General features: G+C 49.4%; 7 protein-coding genes across 7 annotated transcripts; 5 read left to right on the top strand and 2 right to left on the bottom strand.

Moving 5' to 3' along the window:
* Nucleotides 1-323: 323 nt before the first annotated feature.
* On the top strand, nt 324-1,844 carry FIESC28_01789 (uncharacterized protein; the record flags this gene model as incomplete). The annotated part of the gene is made up of 3 exons (XM_031155939.1): nt 324-374; nt 427-1,301; nt 1,349-1,844. 3 exons carry the CDS (start codon nt 324-326, stop codon nt 1,842-1,844), a joined length of 1,422 nt encoding a protein of 473 aa, XP_031019943.1.
* Nucleotides 1,845-3,164: 1,320 nt separating this feature from the next.
* On the top strand, nt 3,165-4,029 carry FIESC28_01788 (uncharacterized protein; the record flags this gene model as incomplete). The annotated part of the gene is made up of 3 exons (XM_031155938.1): nt 3,165-3,219; nt 3,284-3,726; nt 3,811-4,029. 3 exons carry the CDS (start codon nt 3,165-3,167, stop codon nt 4,027-4,029), a joined length of 717 nt encoding a protein of 238 aa, XP_031019942.1.
* A 1,113-nt stretch (nt 4,030-5,142) lies between these two features.
* Nucleotides 5,143-6,349, top strand: FIESC28_01787 (uncharacterized protein; the record flags this gene model as incomplete). Its single annotated transcript, XM_031155937.1, has 3 exons — nt 5,143-5,809; nt 5,860-5,986; nt 6,037-6,349. 3 exons carry the CDS (start codon nt 5,143-5,145, stop codon nt 6,347-6,349), a joined length of 1,107 nt encoding a protein of 368 aa, XP_031019941.1.
* Nucleotides 6,350-7,163: 814 nt separating this feature from the next.
* Nucleotides 7,164-7,745, top strand: FIESC28_01786 (uncharacterized protein; the record flags this gene model as incomplete). The annotated part of the gene is made up of 1 exon (XM_031155936.1): nt 7,164-7,745. The coding sequence occupies one exon, from the start codon at nt 7,164-7,166 to the stop codon at nt 7,743-7,745; it is 582 nt and encodes a 193-aa protein (XP_031019940.1).
* Nucleotides 7,746-8,834: 1,089 nt separating this feature from the next.
* Nucleotides 8,835-14,929, top strand: FIESC28_01785 (uncharacterized protein; the record flags this gene model as incomplete). Its single annotated transcript, XM_031155935.1, has 6 exons — nt 8,835-10,945; nt 11,001-12,783; nt 13,070-13,263; nt 13,318-13,486; nt 13,540-14,748; nt 14,807-14,929. The coding sequence occupies 6 exons, from the start codon at nt 8,835-8,837 to the stop codon at nt 14,927-14,929; spliced, it is 5,589 nt and encodes a 1,862-aa protein (XP_031019939.1).
* A 554-nt stretch (nt 14,930-15,483) lies between these two features.
* FIESC28_01784 (uncharacterized protein) lies at nt 15,484-16,018 on the bottom strand (the record flags this gene model as incomplete). The annotated part of the gene is made up of 2 exons (XM_031155934.1): nt 15,484-15,497; nt 15,547-16,018. 2 exons carry the CDS (start codon nt 16,016-16,018, stop codon nt 15,484-15,486), a joined length of 486 nt encoding a protein of 161 aa, XP_031019938.1.
* A 1,067-nt stretch (nt 16,019-17,085) lies between these two features.
* FIESC28_01783 (uncharacterized protein) lies at nt 17,086-17,924 on the bottom strand (the record flags this gene model as incomplete). Its single annotated transcript, XM_031155933.1, has 5 exons — nt 17,086-17,468; nt 17,524-17,613; nt 17,666-17,715; nt 17,769-17,819; nt 17,872-17,924. 5 exons carry the CDS (start codon nt 17,922-17,924, stop codon nt 17,086-17,088), a joined length of 627 nt encoding a protein of 208 aa, XP_031019937.1.
* Nucleotides 17,925-18,538: the final 614 nt, after the last annotated feature.

Here is an 18,538-nt window from a genome sequence, read left to right as displayed (position 1 = left end):
AGTAGTATCTACTCAACTGATATTTTGTAACGTTTGCTGTAAACCACCGGCTATCATCTTCTCCGCACTGAATACTGCGTCATTCTATCTATTATCCCAACCCCGCATGACAAAATAAACCAGCAGACACTAAACAACAGCTGTTCTTGTCCCCCCGCTCCCCCGGCTGTTACCCCAGATTGCTCGGGCCCCCCACCTGCCGCTTCTACTCGTTTACAACAGGGAAGCCGCGGCCCAGCTCACCCATTATCTTACTCGACTTCCCTTTATCTTTTATTGTTTCTTCTTCTTTCCTCTCTATACTCACTCACATATACATCACAATGGCTCTTAACTTGACGACGTCTTCTCGCCGGGCTTTGGGCTCGCTCAAGGTATGTCCACTTACATGTGATGCTTAACAATGTAAACTTACACTACACGCAGCCCCTCACCCGTGCCGCTTTTGTGGGAGCTCGCGGTTATGCTACTGCTGAGCCTGACCTGAAGGCCACTCTCCGCGAGGCTATTCCTGCCAAGCGAGAGCTTCTCAAGAAGGTCAAGGCTCACTCTAACAAGGTCCTTGGCGAAGTCAAGGTTGAGAACACTCTTGGTGGTATGCGAGGTCTCAAGGCCATGGTCTGGGAAGGTTCCGTTCTAGATGCCAACGAGGGTATTCGATTCCACGGCCGAACTATCAAGGACTGCCAAAAGGAGCTTCCCAAGGGAAAGACTGGCACTGAGATGCTTCCTGAGGCTATGTTCTGGCTTCTCCTCACCGGACAAGTTCCTTCAGTTAACCAGGTCCGCGGTTTCTCTCGCGAGCTCGCTGAGAAGGCTCAGATTCCTGAGTTTGTCAACAAGATGCTCGATGACTTCCCCAAGGACCTTCACCCCATGACCCAATTCGCCATGGCCGTGTCTGCTCTCAACTACGAGTCCAAGTTCGCCAAGGCCTATGAGCAGGGTCTTAACAAGGCTGACTACTGGGAGCCTACCTTTGACGATTGTATTTCTCTCCTGGCTAAGCTTCCTACCATTGCTGCCAAGATCTACCAGAACTCTTACCGTGGTGGCGGTGCTCTGCCTGCTGAGGTTGATCTTGAGCAGGATTGGTCTTACAACTTTGCTGCTATGCTTGGAAAGGGTGGTAAGGAGAATGAGAACTTCCAGGATCTTCTCCGTCTTTACCTTGCTCTTCACGGTGACCATGAGGGTGGTAACGTCTCTGCTCACACCACTCACTTGGTTGGCAGCGCTCTGTCCGATCCTTTCCTGTCTTACAGTGCTGGTCTCCAGGGTCTTGCTGGTCCTCTTCACGGGTAAGTCTTTCGCATCATATCCATGGATTAAAACTAACAACTTCCAGTCTCGCCGCCCAGGAGGTTCTTCGATGGATTATCCAGATGAAGGAGGCCATTCCCGCCAACTACACCGAGCAGGATGTCAACGACTACCTCTGGTCCACCCTCAACTCCGGCCGCGTCGTTCCTGGTTACGGCCACGCCGTTCTCCGCAAGCCCGATCCTCGCTTCGAGGCTCTCATGGACTACGCCGCCGCCCGTCCCGAGATCGCCAACGACCCCGTCTTCCAGCTCGTCCAGAAGAACAGCCGCATCGCCCCCGAGGTTCTCAAGAAGCACGGCAAGACCAAGAACCCCTACCCCAACGTCGACAGCAGCTCAGGTGTCCTATTCCACCACTACGGCTTCCACGAGACTCTTTACTACACTGCCACCTTTGGTGTGTCGCGTGGTCTCGGTCCTCTTGCGCAGTTGATCTGGGATCGTGCGTTGGGTCTGCCCATTGAGCGACCCAAGAGCATTAACCTCGAGGGCATTCTTAAGCAGGTTGAGGGTCAATAGAGATGAAGATACCCAGTTCAAAAGTTGTGAGCGATTAGTAGGTTTGGATGTATATAATGAGGAGATAGCCTATGATTGACGATTTTCTTTTTGAGTAATGATTGTGCACTATTGTGTATGCCGATAAATACTTGGTCTTTGAGCCCAAGTCGTGAGCCCAAGTCGGGACGTCTGCTCTTATGCACAATTACAATGGAGTTTCGCATTCTTAATTACCAAGAACCATCGAGCGGTGCATGTCTTGCAATTAATCGATATTCGCCCTTGAATGTGCTGTGCCACAGCAAGCTGACAGAGGCTGCGTACTTGTTCATTTCAACTTGTGCTCATAGCAAACACAAAGAATCAGCGTGATATAGAGTGGCGTTTGACGGTCACGCATCGGCTTCTTCACGTAATCGCCATGTCCAGTGCATGTATCTCACGAGTGCAGTCTGTTAACCTCCATTCGATACTCAGTCTGAACATCCTTCTGCCGGCATCAGGCCTCCAATCTTCTGACGATCCCTTCGGGATCTGTGCTTCCACCTACTAAGTATTGAGAATTCACTGGGGTCAACGACTTACTGGCTAATTGATTAAGGATCTGCGAATGTGGGTTATTTGTGTTTTCCGTTGTTATGGCGATGGAGTGCACTTCGTCCCGACCGCAGATCCGACAATCCACCGATCCCGTCCCCGACACGTGCGATGAACCCAGCGAGATAACGAAGATCATCTCCAGCAATTAAAGAACGTGTCGCTACATTTAAAATAGTAATTTGATCTTTATCTTATACGTAGTCAAGTGAATCTTCAGGGTCTTCATTAGAATGTCTCTCAATCATTGAATCCAACCCACCCTAAAGTCCATTAGTGCGGCACAGGTCTCAATCCCGTCTCACGTCAGAAGCTTAACAGGAATAATCTCCCAATGCCAATTACTCATTTCGGAAATTATACCAAGATCTAAAAATACCATGCATACATACCATTTTCAAGAGCCTCACTTCACTCTACCCATCTAGATACCTACCTTTGCGGTGGACTTTCAGCGGACTTTTCGTTCAGGTCGCACAAGGGAATACAAACATTACTCTAACAGCACCCGAAATGACGCAATCATTCTCGCGCTTCGGGGGTAACACAAGGCCGAGTTGCACGGAATGGACTGAATGAATGATACGATGGATGTGAATTAATAATGCATGTTTTCCTACCTACTATTTAGAGAGGGGAATTGACTATGGAGCCATGGCTACTCTACTTCTCCGCTCCAGTTTTCGGGGTCCTGGTCCTTTACAACTTCATCGTCACATCAACAATTCTACCGCCGCCAAGATGGGCTCTCAACCACAAGCAGACATCACCCTCTACACAAACCACAAGTGCCCTTGTAAGTTATTGTCTATCAATCTATATATACAATCTACGGTGACTTGGCACTAATTACTCCCCAGTCGCGCACAGGGCACACATTACCCTCACCGAACTAGGCCTCCCATTCAAGCAAGAAATCATCGATCTCAACGTTCCTCGCTCGCCAGAGTATCTAGCCATCAACCCTCGCGGTTTGGTGCCTACAATCATTCACAACGGCGAGACCATCACCGAATCTGCCATCGTCTCGCAGTTTCTCGTAGACGCATACCCGAATTCTCTGCTCCCTGCGTCCTCGGACCGCGATGGGGCGTTGATCAGAGCCAGGATCAGCTTCTTTGCTGATACTTACTCCAGCAAGGTCCAGGCCCATCTCAGCAAGGCTATTTACCGCCCGATTACAGATGAGGAGAGAGAAGCGGCTGTTGATGATGCTATTGCTGGTATCGTCAAGGAGGTTGAGCCGCTTCTTAAGACTGCCGCGCCGTTTTTTGGTGGGAGCGATAAGCTCACCTTTGCCGAGGTGTGTACATATCTACTCTAAATCTCTTCTAAAGCACAGGATATTATTCTAAAGCACAGATCAATTAACAAATGACATGAACAGGTCCTCACTGCCCCGTTCGTCATTCGGGCACTGTCCCTCTCCAAGCACGGCCTCATCCCGACCAATCTCTCCTCCCGCCTCGAGAAAGAGACCCCCAACTTTTACAGGTGGGCGCAGGCCATTAGCAAGAATGAGTCTGTCCTAGAGATCTACGACGAGGACGCGATTGTTCAAGGAACTAAGAACAAGAGGGCCCAGCTCCTCCGAGCGCAAGGCTAAGCGTGGCTGTGCTTTTCTTGTCCATGTTATTATAGCCAAGGATATGTTTTATGAAATCCTTATCTTTTTGTTTGGACTAGGGAAACCTAATCGCTGTGCAATGCATATTCCCCAGGGTCAAGGATTTAATGTATCCGAAACTGGGGAGAAACAGCTGAGAGCTTATGCTAAGAGTTTCTTATCAGGCCATACTTATTCCGGACATTGAGTCTGTTGCTTCAAGTGCATGCTACATTAATAATGCAAACTGCTTTGACAGCACTGGATCTTGCATTTCACTGGCGCCAAGTAGCTCCTTTTCCCCTGTCGATCTACTCGCCACTAGTCCCGACGACTTATCTCCAGGGTTCCATTTGATGGACAGAATTAGCAACAACAATCTTACTGCTCAGAAGAATTGATTCTGGAAAAGAAAAGACCCTGCTCTCCAAATTTGCTATTCATGATGCCAATTCTTGTCTCTCCCCTGCCCAGCAAATGCCAAGTGGAGAGAAACACAGAGATGTTATCCTCCGGAGAGGCTAGACCGTAAAACCCATGGGACCCCCAGTTCTAATTTCCATCATCCATCAAGCTTTTAGCGAAATATGTCTCCTTCCGCTAAACAAGACTCTGTTCCCGCCCAGCTCCTTGGCGCGTCTCAAGAGAAGTGACCATCCCCTGCCCATTGTTCCTTGGCAGTAAAGAAAGAAAAAAGCGTGATCCATTCGCTGACTTCTTAGTGGTCTGAATCCGTCCATTTTGGGGGATCTTGGCGATGACCTCTCCCCTGAGTATCTGTTAGTGGGTGGGTATCTGGGGCGCTCGGCACTCTCCTTTTCCCTTCTAACTAATATCGTTTCATTTTATTCCTTTCCTTCCCTCTCTTTCTCTTTTTACTCTTGTTCATCCGAGTAAGTCCAAAGAAAAGGTTTCTCTTTTCCTCTGTCTTTTTCTTGAGTCATTTCATTTTTTGTTCTCGATCCTTGGGTGTTTCATTCGTTTCATCGCCCAGTCACTCCTTGATCGCGACCAAAAGACTAGACAATCAGTCAATTCTCAATTCAACGCCAATTGTTTTTTGTTCTTTGCATTGTATAGAGTAGAGAAAGAATTCACACACACACCGACAAGATGCTTTCACGTTATATCCTTCCGGTAGCTGCCATCTTTGGCCTCGCCGCTGCTCAAACAACCTCCGACTGCAACCCTCTCAACGAGACCGACTGCAAGCCCAACCCAGCCTGGGGAACAACCCACACCTGGGCCTTCAACGACACTCCCTCAAGCGACTTCTGGGACGGTCACGTCGGCCGCGTGACCTACGATGAAGAACTCGGTGCCACTTTTACCGTCGCCAAGCAGGGCGACTCACCTACTCTGCGCACACAATTCTACTTCTTCTTCGGCCGCACGGAGCTGCACATGAAGGCAGCTGGCGGAACAGGTATCGTCAGTTCCATGATGTGGCTGAGCGATGATCTTGATGAGGTCGACTGGGAGATTCTCGGGTTTAACGACACCCATGCTACGACAAACTACTACGGAAAGGGTGTTGAGGACTTCACCAAGGGAGGATGGCATTTTGTTGAGGGCGGTATGCAGGAGGACTATGTCAACTACACGACGACGTGGACCAAGGACGAGCTCAAGTGGTTCATTAACGGAGAGAATGTGCGAACGGTTATTGCAAAGGATGATCCGGACAGTTACCCTCAGACACCCATGAGACTCTCCATTGGAATCTGGGCCGCTGGTGATCCTAGAATGCCCGAGGGAACACGACAGTGGGCTGGTGGTGGTAAGTTTTCGATGACATTAATAAGCTTGGGCTGTGCTAATAAAGTGTAGATACCGATTACAGCAAGGGTCCTTTCACCATGCACGTCAAGGACGTCACAGTCGAGGACTACAGCACAGGAAAGGAGTACGTCTACGGCGACAAGACCGGCAGCTGGGAGTCCATCGAGATCGTCAAGTAAGCTTCCCCCATCACTGACCCGTTAACTCTTGACTAACAAAACCCAGGGGCAACTCAACCGCCTTCGAGAACCTCCACAAGGTCCCCGAAAAGACCACATCCGAGAAATGGGAAGCTCTCCCCACCGGCGCAAAAACCGGCATCTACGCCGGCGGCGTCGGTGTCGCAGCCCTCGGTCTCGGAGCTCTAGGCTTCTTCTTCTGGCGCCAGCGCGCCGCGGGAGCCAACGAGGCCAAGAAGGCCGCTGCCGAGAACTCTGATCAGGATCTCATGTCGTACAAAGCGGGCGAGGACACAGCCAACCAAGGCTTTGAATACAGCGCTGCCAAGTACTCCAAGGTGCCAGCCCAGGCGTCTTAGAACCCCCATCTCACATCATTTCTCCCTTTTTTAGAAACCCATTGTGTGCTCTTCCATTTTATTATATCTCAGAAACTTTCTTAGACCATTTTTTCTCTTTAATTGGCATTTTTTGTGGAGTGTGCATGACAAATATCCATATACCTACCTATACACATCGAAGTTATACACATACTGTTTTAGATACCTACTTTTTCCTTAGCAGGCCTGGCGTTGTTTTTTGATCAATTAAGATGCATTGTAACTTGGACCTCATCTGCAATATCTTGTGTAAGTTGTAGCTGCTTACAAACATGGCTTCCTCATACACTCCGACATGCCTTGCGACACCTGCATCACCATCTAGAACTTTCCTGACCTCAATAAGCAACAATGATCATGTTGAATTTGGGCATCATCGGATATAGAGCCATCGTTTAAAATTAACCAAACAGGTAATCTGTGGATCTCTCCATCCACCATCCCACCCTAGTCCCATTTGGTTAAATCTATACGGTCGCATCTCCAAAATGTGACTTCCAGAGCGCATATGCACATGCGCAATTGGCAGTTGAGAAAAAAACGGTCTCCTAAATCGGAGGAGCTTAATTGTTTAAATCCTTTATCAGATCTTCTTCCTGTCCTTTCTTTCTATAAAAGCTAACTCTTTCGTCTTCAATCTCAATCACTCGAATCACTTCAACTCAATTCAACTTAAAAGACCTGAAGTGGATCGTCAATTGCCTCTCATAACTTGAAAACGACTCACTCACTCACCTCGCCTCTTGGACATCAATTTCACTCACGAGGCCAACCTCACTTACAACAACTCAACATGTCTCTCACCTTCAGAAAAGCAACACCACTCGACATCCCCCCTCTCCTCTCCCTCATAGTCTCCGCCTACCGCGGCGAATCCTCCCGCGCAGGCTGGACAACAGAAGCCGACCTCCTCGCCGACGAGCGCATATCCCCCACTGCCCTCCACGCAAAGATCACCGACCCCTCAGGCCTAGTCCTTCTAGCATTCAACTCCACTTCAGCATCATCCACAGGCACATCAACACCAGAATCCGACACCGAGACCAATCCCTCCGGACTGGTGGCATGCTGCGAAATCGTAAGAAAGGATGATGAGCGCGCATACTTTGGCCTCTTTGCTGTATCGCCCAAGTTGCAGGCTGGTGGAATTGGACGACAGGTGCTGCAGAAGGCTGAGGAGCATGCAAAGAGGGAGTGGGGGACTAAGATTATGACTATGTGTGTTATTTGGACGAGGGAGGAGTTGATTGCTTGGTATATTCGACGGGGGTATGCTCGGACTGGTGAGAAGAGTCCTTTTCCTTATGCGGAGCTTTATAATGGGAAGGCTTTGAGGGATGATTTGTACTTTGATCATTTTGAGAAGGTGTTGTAAGGTGGTCATGAGTTATAGAAGAATTGTGGTGAGCAGAGCATGAAAATAGAGGTTCAGACTTAGACGCATTAAGATCAAGAATTCATCAGGCAACACATATCCAAGGTCAATTGCATGATACGCACCGCCCAATACCTACCATCGCGAGAAGAAGGGGCAATTCCTCCAACGATGGTGAGGTAACAAATTAAGGCTGTCAAGTGGATGTTGAGAGTATCTACATACAGCGTGTCAGGTCTTCCTTGACGATGTTAGGTACTTGAACGCCGGATTCCGAGACTTACTTTATCACCGGTTTGGGTATGTCTATAAATGACTCTTTCCCGCGATAGTAGTTCTTAAGTGTACTCTACTTCCAGTAGTTTGTTGGAAGATGTGGGATGGTGAAGGGCCAAAGTTGGGAACCCGCGCCCCGAGGGCTGCTCCTTCCATGTTCGACAGGCCAGTAACTCGAGGCAGGCACTTCTTTCCCGAAGGCTTTCCCAATTAAACTACCCCAATGGAAACCTCAATGATTCAATTCAGACGATGTCTATGTTTTTGTCCCGTCATCTTTCCATCCAATGCAAAGTATGCGGGCGATGTTCTCAAACCGCACCACCTTCAGGATGGGGCCAGAGGTGACAGCGAGAACACTTCAGCATCATTACTATGGTGAGTGCTACTATAAACTCGCAAAGCACGTGCTAATTCAATCATTAGGCTGCCACTGCGAGATCTGTTGTTTGAGTGGGTGAATGCATGCGTCGCGCCGGCACCTCGAGCGGCCGGCCGTTCTGGCACTGCAAGCGACCGACAGCTGCTGGCAGTAAACACTCTCGCTGCGCTTCCAAAGCCAACGAACTCTGCTAGGCAGTAGTGAGCGGAGGAAATAGCTGGAAGGCCTAGGTTCATTTCTGCCTCTCCAAGTTGCATCCTTCACCGTTCACCCTCCTTATCTGCAACCTCATCATCACAGCCTCACGCTCACGACTAACCAACCACTGCGCTGAATCACGCACATTCCCCGAAGCATCTCGAAATATTGGATCAATATATTACGCATCCTGTCACACCAATTTGCCTCCCTCTATACTTCCTCCGAGCATCATGTGGAGAGGAAGAGGAGGTGGAGATGCAGGTGGACGACCTCCATCTTGGCGAAACAATTCACGTCCCTTTCTGCCTCGTCCAAGCATCGTGTGGAGAGGAAGAGAAGGCAGACAGTCTCTTGGTCCACGGAATGAACCCGACGAAATTACCAATAACGAAAACAAAAAACCATGCATCCAGTTCCTGAAAGGCACATGCACGTATGGCGCTGCTTGCAGATTCTCCCACGACATCAACAACACTGTCCCCGAGCCTGACATTCGTCCATCTTTCCCGAAAGAAGATGAAGAAACCCGTGAGGTCTATTACGCATGGAGATCTCTCCTGCGTAAAGATACTCAGAGTTTCCATGACTCAGGTAACTTGAATCATGCTAACAAGCTATGGAAAGGCGCGCTCCGGATTTTAGACAGCGATAATCAGGAGCAACACCAAGAACTGGCGCGGGACCTTGTCAACGAAAAGTTTCATGGACCCGAATGGATCACGCTCACATCCAGGATCTCGAAATTTTCGGACATGACAGAACTTCTTTGCGTCGAGAAGTTTCTCCGGGTCATCACTCACCCTTCAATCAAACCACTCTCGATTGACTCGTTCGTTGGCACTATGTTTCTGCTGCTGGGTGGAACCAACGGCGAGCAAGGCATAGATCTTTTGTCCAACATGTGCCTCAAACTCCGACAGGTCATCGAAGAGTCTGAAGAGCCCAACAGCAATCACATCCAGGAAGTGGTGGACGTTGTTCTCAAAACGCTGCTAGAACTTTTGACCAAGACACAGCGGGCTCAACTCTCCGACCATGTGCCTCAGCTACTCAAGTCTCTGGACGCTCTTGTTGAATGGACTGCCGATAGCGCCTCCAGAAACCAAATTGACAGCCTCAAGGCTCGTTTGGACATCATCAAAAGGATTGTCGCCGGTTCTCTCGATCGTGTCGTTGCAGCGGAACTCTCTTCGGCAAACAAAAACAAAAACAAGAAGACACGATGTACCACTTCGACTTTTCCTCGAGAGGCTGCGATTCCTGGCGGGAGGCATGACAATGACTTCGCTGATATCTCAGACATCTCAATTCTCCCAACACAAGGAGAGGTCACAAGCGAGCACGCGGAGTATCTACCCTCTACAAACTTCCTTCATCCTCATGTACTTGAGGATCCTATGCAGCGCTACGTCGACTCTACCTTTCGGCTTGTCAGGCATGACACTTTTGGTCTGGTCAATGATGCTCTCCGAGACGTACTGGCATTGGAAGATGTCAGGGCCATTCGAGTATCGGAAAAGAACAGCCAAGCGCATGTTTACCAGTCCTCCACTATTCTCAACGTCTGGGTACATGAAAAGAAAGGCTTGGAGTTCCAAGTGTCGCTTCTTCCTCCAAACTTCTTGTTGAAGAAGTCTCTGGCCGATCAGCGTGACTGGTGGCAGAGATCACCTCGTCTTGGTGAGGGTACTCTCATTTGTTTTGTATCCTCTCGAAATGAGGGCCAACGTCTTCTTTTTCTCAATGTCACCAAGAAGAGCACGCAGGAAGATCCTGCAGGTGATTCACAAAAAGGCACACTTGTATCGCAATTGAACATGTCGAGTATTACTGCGAAGCTTGCAACCCAGGAACAGAGCGATCTTGCCTTGTTACTTCAACTCTGGCGAGAAGGTACGCAAGGCGTACTGGTGGACTTCAACGGTATCATTCCTGAAACCTTCATACCCATCCTCAAGAACCTGCAAGCTATCAAGGAAGAAAACCACATTGCATTCCAAAATTGGATCTTGCCTTCCCCCGAAGAAAACGACCGCATGCAACCACCTCTGTATGCGCGCAAACCAGGTTTTGTGTTCCCATTGGGCTGCATCGCGAAGACAGGCAACCGCAACATTCACCTGGACCCTAGCGCCAAGTTGGAAGATATCAATTTGGACGAGATCGAAAACGCGACAGGCCTTGACCATGGCCAGTGTCTTGGCCTGGTTGAGGCTCTGACACGAGAGTATGCCCTCATTCAAGGTCCACCTGGTACCGGAAAGTCATATCTTGGTGTACAGCTCGTCAGGAGCTTACTTGCAGTCAAAGAAAGGGCAAAGTTGGGGCCCATTGTCATTATGTAAGTTTGGTTCTGATGCCTGGTGACTCCATGAGCTAATGCGGTATTGATATAGATGTTACACGAACCACGCCCTGGATCAATTCCTCGAACACCTCCTCGGTGTAGGAATAGAAAAAATCATTCGAATTGGCGGTCGCAGTGTTTCCGAGCAACTTGATGGCAAGAATCTTCGAGTTGTCAGCAAAGAAACACCCAAGACGCGAGTCGAGTCGCAGATCCTTGGTAAAGCCTTCAAGGAGCAAGAGTCTGCTCTGAAAGCCGCCGAGAATGCCCTTTCGCCCATACATGAATCACGCAAGGGGTCAGATTGGGATGCAATTGAACGTTACTTGATGCACAATTATCCCGAGATTCATCAACAGTTCAGGCGGGTAGACGACGAAGGCTTCCAGACGGTTAGCAAAGATCCATTCCGAGCATGGCTGGGCCCTGAGCCTCCACTCACAGGCGACTGGGAAAGACCAATAATGGAAATCATCAGCAGCGCCAAGCTTAGTGCTTATAGGCTCACATCGATAGAACGTTGGCGTTTTGTCATGTATCTGTTCGACGAGCTGAAAGAGAGACAGTTGGAAATGCTGCACGAATCGCTTGAGGATTTCGAGACCAAACGGGAAACTATTCGCAAAACACATGAGGCACTTGCCCAGAGAACTCTTACCAGAGCTGATGTTATTGGAATAACCACTACTGCCCTAGCTGGGCGTATCGAGATGCTCAGAAGTTTGCGGTTCAAGGTTGTCGTGTGTGAGGAAGCCGGTGAGCTGAAAGAGTCGGATCTCATCTCGGCCCTCAAGGGTGGTGTAGAGCATTTCATTCAGATTGGGGATCACAAACAGTTACGACCACAAATCAACAACTTCGACCTTAGCCTCGAGTCATCGACTGGGCAGCGCTGGCAGCTGGACCGAAGCCAGTTTGAACGACGAGCCGTTGGTGAACCAGGCCTTGCACCCGCCCCATTTGCCCAACTCAACGTTCAACGACGAATGAGACCTGAGATCTCTAGACTTATCCGAAGAGTGTATCCCGATTTAGAAGACCATGATTCAGTCGGGGATCTTCCAGACGTTGTAGGTATGGGCAAGAACTTGTTCTGGCTTGACCACAACCATCCCGAGGACGATGGAGGGGACGGTACCCGGGTCAAGTCACACAGCAACAAGTGGGAGACCGATATGGCTACAGCGCTGGTTCGACACTTGGTGCGACAAGGGATATACAAGCCAGAGGACATTGCCCTCCTCACACCATACACCGGGCAGCTCCAGCAGCTGCGCGCTACGTTGAGAAGGGATTTTGAGGTTTGCCTGAGTGACAGAGATATGGATCGACTGGCACACGAAGGCTTTGAGGATAAGTTGACCACGAACGAGACCGATAAGCCCTCTGAAGGTCCACAGAAGATGGTGGAGAAGAAACAACTTCTCCAAAGCATTCGCATTGCAACAGTGGACAACTTCCAGGGTGAGGAAGCCAAGGTTATTATTGTGTCCTTGGTCCGCAGCAACCCAAAGCGCAATGTTGGTTTCCTTCGAACAGAGAACCGTATCAACGTGCTTCTTTCTCGAGCAAAGTATGGCATGTACTTGATCGGCAACTCGGAGACTTATCTCAATGTGGCAATGTGGACAGACATCTACAATCAGCTTATGAATGCCGCGGCTGTTGGCAGACAGATTGAGCTGTGTTGTCCCAGACATAAAGAAACTCCCATCTTCTGTTCGGAACCCGAAGATTTTGCCATCAAGAGCCCTGAAGGTGGCTGTATCCTTCCCTGTTCTCGAAGACTCGAACCATGCGGTCATCGATGCCAGGCACGATGCCACTCGGATGTAATGCACGATGCTTTCTTTTGCCAGCAACCATGCCCTCGCATCCGAAAGACTTGCGATCATGCATGCCCAAAGCTTTGCGGCGAGAAGTGCAGCTCTTGTATGGTCAGGGTCAAGGGCGTCAAACTTCCATGTGGCCACGCGAAAACGTTGAGCTGTTACAAGAAGCAGGATCTCAGTTCTGTCCGATGTACGGATCTAACCGATAAAATTGTTATCGGTTGTCGTCATGTTGTCACTGTACCATGCTACCGTGATGTGGATGCTGAGACTTTTGAATGCCCAGCGCCTTGCACGCACATTCTCCCATGCGGCCACCAGTGTCCAGGCTCATGCAGTGAATGCAACAAACCGGACGGAAGCGTCCAGCATCGCGCGTGTACGACGACTTGCGACCGACCTTTCGGACCCTGCAAACACAGATGTGGGCGTCCGTGTCACAGCGAAGTACCTTGTGGCAGTTGCCCGGAACCATGTGAGGTATGTTGTTGCACGGCAAGTTGGAGATAAAGACACTAACATATGACATGACAGGTCCGATGCCCGCACTCCTCATGCGCTTCACCATGCAACAAAGCATGCGCTCCCTGTATCGAACCATGTACTTGGTCTTGTCCTCACCAAGGAGCATGTTCCCTGCCATGCTCAGCGCCCTGCGACCGTCTACCTTGCGAACGACGATGTACGAAACTTCTCCCCTGTGGTCATCAATGTCCAAGCTTCTGCGGAGAAGATTGCCCGACCGATCACTGCCAGAAGTGTAGTGGCAAAGGCGAAGCGCGAGTCGATTTATTGGAGTTCAAGTCCTATGCCGAGATCGATCTGGAGGAAAGCCCAATTGTGGTGCTCGGCTGCGGCCACTTCTTCGCCGGCGAAACGCTCGACGGTATGATTGGCTTGGGAGAGGTCTACACTGTCGACAGAGGAGGCAATTTTGATGGTTTGAAGGATGTATCTGGCTCCCTTTCGCGGAACGTCCCTTTCTGCCCAGACTGCAAGCGACCAATTCGCCAGTTCGCGACCAAGCGATATAACAGACTCATCAACCGTGCTGTAATGGATGAGATCTGCAAACGCTTTCTCATTACAGGACGCGAGACCCTTGAACGATTGGAACAGCGACTGCATACGGCAGAGGACAAACTCAACACAAGTCGGGCTGACCATGAATTGATCGACGGAGTTGGTGTACTGCCGAAGAAGGGTCGTTACCTGGAACTGGAAGCACTCAGAAACCTCGGCAAAGGTCTTGCAAAAAGACTGGGAGAAGACCATCAGCCCACGAAAGTACTCATTGATGCGATGGCCACGTCTCGCTGCAGAACTACGGACGATCCTTTGTCTATCACACGACAGATGGAGGCCTTGCAACTCTCCCCACCGGCACCAGATAGTCAGATCATTCTGGGGGCTCAATTAGTTGCCATCAAGTCGCAAGAAGTGCAGCTTCAGGATGTCATTTCGATTCTCAAACAGTGGAGAGACGATACTGGGACCGACAGCGATTTGATGAAACTATGGCTCGAAGAGCAGCATCTTCCATCGATGCAAAAGTTCTTTGCTACCTGCATCGAACTCATTGAACAAGCCAAGGATTTCAATCTCCCAAGAACCGCCATCGCAGCAACTTTGGCTTTTGCTAGAGTTTCCCAGCTGTTTGCTTGGCGCGCTGAGAGAAACGAGGACGGTCATATCTCCAAATCTGACGGAGAGCACGCCGAGAATGTCGAAGAGCGAACCAACACTGCCCGCGAGTTACTGAACGATGCGTTGGATCAATGCTCTGGAGTTCGAAACAGCGACGAACTGCAGGAGCGTGTTGAGGCCATGTTGCAACTTTTCGAACCTCACTACAGCGAGGTGACACCGGAGGAGCTGGCATCGATCAAATCGGCTATGGTCAGCGGTAGAGATGGAATGGCAACCCACTCAGGACACTGGTACCGATGTACCAACGGTCATCCTGTGAGTATAAATGATCTTATTGACTCATGGATTTGCATTCACTAATTTGCGCTTCTAGTTTGCGATTGGAGAATGCGGTATGCCTATGGAACTTGCACAATGCCCCGAATGTGGTGCTACGATCGGTGGACAGGACCATGAAGCTGTGGAAGGTGTTTATCGAGCTGAGGATATGGAATAACTTTTGTTTGGGGATGATCATATTAAAGCCTTCGAGGCATTGAAGGGACTTACGGACTTTATGTGTGTGAGTAAGGGTCAAGACATTTTGGGCTGGTGCCAACGGATATGAGTGGACTTGACATAGCTGAGCATCTTGGTCATTGTAGTGGACTGTGTCACTAACCTGGACCGATTAGTCTTGGTGTCGAAAGTCAAGATATTGCTACGAGATACTGTAATTGATGAAAATGTAGTCCCTTGAGTTGGCCCATAACTTGTGCGTTCAGAGTGATGTGTTGTTGGGAAGTTCGCGAAGACAACACTCATACTTCTACTGTTGGGTCGATGGATTATCACGATGAGGCGGTTCACTTGAGTAGCTGAGAGCTCAGTCTTCAGAGGATTCATGATGCTTTAAATGCAAGATGGTATTGACAAAGACAAACTGCTCAAACTAGCAACGCTTCTGACAACTCCTTGATAGCGCCATCGTATACTCGTGCTTTTCATATCATACAATCATATTACAACAATGAAACCATACTCCAATCATCTAAGCCGAATGTCGCAAGCTTAGTAGCCATGACCTGTATAAGTTAGCATCATACTCTTCAAACTTCAACCAGTATTACTTACGTCCAATCTTGCGTCCCATCTTGGACATCTCCTTAGCCTGACTCTCCTTCATCTTAGCCCGTCTAGAATCTTCCTTGGACTCAATCTCAAGTCTCTTGACCTGCTCCCTAGCCTCCCTAGCACTAATTCTCGCCTCCTCAAGCGCACGATCAGCTTCGCGCTCTGCCATCTCGGCGCTGCGAACGCGCTCCCTTGCATCAAGAACGGCGGGATCGTCTTGGTTGCGGTTACCGCCGAACTTGGACAGGAAGCCACCGCCGCTGCTTCTGCGACGGTCGGGAGAGCGGGATGATGAGGATGAGTAGCGGTGGTCGTAGGAGGATGATGAACCACGGGAGTGACGGTTGTGGCGGGAGGTAGAGGCGTGGGTGGGTGCGGGCTCGTGCTTGGACTTTGAGGAGAAAAGGCCGTGTTTGCGAGGTTCCTCGCGGATGGGCTCTGGGGAAGGTTCACGACGACCGAAGAGAGGCATGATGAATAATGATGAGTGGTGTAAGTGGTATAAGTGGTAGTGGTGGATAGTGAGTCTTTGAATGGATCCAAGTGGTGCTTGTTTGATGGAGAAAGAAAAGAAGCTTTTTCAGACGACTCTTGGCCTCTATTTAATTAATCACATCCCCAGACCCCTATTCATCTTGACAACTATTCTCGTCCATGATCATCAACCTTTCAAACCTGCTTTTCGATTCCTTTCAGTATAATACAGCGTGACGTCAATTGATCCCTGGCAAATAACAAGGGTCCAGCTCTTAACCCGACCAATCACAACTCAAAGATGACACAGGTATGGGTGAGAATGCAGTAAATTGTAACGCAAAAGTGGCGGTTTGTTTCAATGATGTAGGGACTGATCCTATTTATTGGTGTGGTGAGATCATTTACGAATATCATCACTGGGAAGGGGAAGACATCATCGGACGGGGGTAAGTGCCAAGATTGACAGGAATGCGATTGACGACGTTGAGCGGTTTGAACGGTTGAACTCCACAAACCCTTTTTCTTTAAGGGTATTGCAAAAGAGAGTTGGACCTAAGATCGCAGTGGATACTTGATCTGCCCAACAATCGGCCATAGTCTAATTCCCGGTGATGCATCTTTCTCGTAATGGACAGTGGCTGTGCTGACCCCTCAAGACAAGCATCATCATTCTCACACTATGTCAAATCACTGATTCAACTCTCAGCCCAGTGATTGAATTGTCTTGTCATTAAGAATGCGCTATATAACTTTAAACACCACCCAAGACGATGGAACAAAAAGGAACAATCGACAAAGAAAAGAACTGTTCTGTCGATGATGTTTTCCCAGCAGTCTACTCCCCCTCTTCTTCTTGCACCGACATGCAGAAGTTCAAATAACACGTAAAAACACCGAGAGTCCCTATGTGCATATATGCCGCACGATATATACAGTTGAAAAAAGCCCCCTGGAGCAGGGCGGTAATAAAGACGAGGCTCGTAGTCGGGAGGGAACCTCGTATTGTTCGATTATAACGCTCGTATCGTATCGTAAAAAAAGAAAAAGCACTGTCGGATCACATTACATGATGACGCACTTGCTCTCCTCGCGATCCTTCTTGACGCTGAGAGCCACGCGCGCAGCTTCGGTGAAAGCCTCGTTGACGCCCCTGTTCTTCATGGCGGAGCACTCGAGGTATCGCAGCGCACCTATGCGACGCGCCACCTCGAGACCCTGATCATAAGTGATCATGGGCTTCTTCTCGCGGGGAGCAGCAGCAGCAGCGTCGGGGGCGGCGTTTTCGTCTTCTTCGCCTTGTTCGCGGAGATCGCACTTTAGTGCTACGAGGACGAGTTTGGTGCCGGGGCAGTTGTCGGCGATTTCGCCTACCCACTTGGATTCGACGTTTTCGAGCGAGTCTTTGCTGTCGACCGAGTAGCAGAGCATGATGAGATCTGTGTCGTCTAAAAGTCTGTTAGGGAGACTGTCAAGAGGAGGGATGGCGCGAGGGAGGTTTACCGTAGGATAGGGATCGTAATCTGTCGAATTCCTCTTGACCGGCTGTGTCCCAGAGGGAGAGTTCGATATGGACATTATCGACAAAAATATCTGCGCGAAAAGGTTAGATTTCGTAGTCGCATGTCCGCAGTGAGTATCGTACCATGAACGTAATTCTCGAAAACGGTAGGTTCGTAGACGGTCGGGAAATAGCTGTAATCGTATGAGCTTCAATCCATCTCCCATTATTCTATCGTCAAACATACCCTCTCGTAAAGACATTCAGCAACGAAGTCTTTCCGCAAGCACCATCACCCCTAAAGCATCAATCAGCGCGAATATTCTCCCTCCCAACTCAATTGAACGCACAGGAGAACCAGCTTTCGCTGAACAGTTTTAGATCCTCCGCAAAGAGCAGGCATTGTGTCGTTTGTGATGTGTTTTAATTAAAAGAAGAAGAGAAAAGTAGTTTTTTTTGGCGCGGGAAGAAAAAGGAAAGTTGGCGCCAGACGAATCTCGGTTGCCGTGAGTAAAGCTATCGGGTTCGGGGTGGCGCGCGCGCAGATCGAGAGAGGGGGTTCGAAATCGTGGCGGAGTCGACGTCGGGTCTGGTTCGTTCTTGCCAAGTTTAAGCTTGATAAATCCTCGAAGTTCTTTTTTTCGCAAAGATATCGGTGTTTTCTTTTTCGCAATTATTTAATCCGTCAAGAAGTGAGGCGTGAGTTAAAAAGGAAAAGGGAACCAAAATTGGCAGGGATGGGGGAAATGAAATAAAATGAAGGAAAAAAGATGAAGTCAGAGGGAGAATAAGACTGGGGGCGGCGTGCAAAGGGAACCACAGTGGAGTTTTCTACAGCGCTTGCCTTTCGGGGGAACCGGCCATAAATAGCCACAGCCAATTAATCCCACATCTTTTCTGTCTCTGTCGAGACAATGTCCCCTTTTCTGAGACATTCATCCCTCTAATTGGTTCCAACTGGAAGGGTGCCAAATTGCCTTAATCTTTAAAGTGCCTACTGCAAAGAGTGGGCCGAAA

This window comes from Fusarium coffeatum, assembly GCF_003316985.1.
Source record: "Fusarium coffeatum strain FIESC_28 chromosome Unknown BRIP53273_contig_41, whole genome shotgun sequence".
Classification (NCBI taxonomy): domain Eukaryota; kingdom Fungi; phylum Ascomycota; class Sordariomycetes; order Hypocreales; family Nectriaceae; genus Fusarium; species Fusarium coffeatum.
Note: the sequence above shows the minus strand (reverse complement) of the source record. Positions and strands in the feature narration are given on the sequence as shown.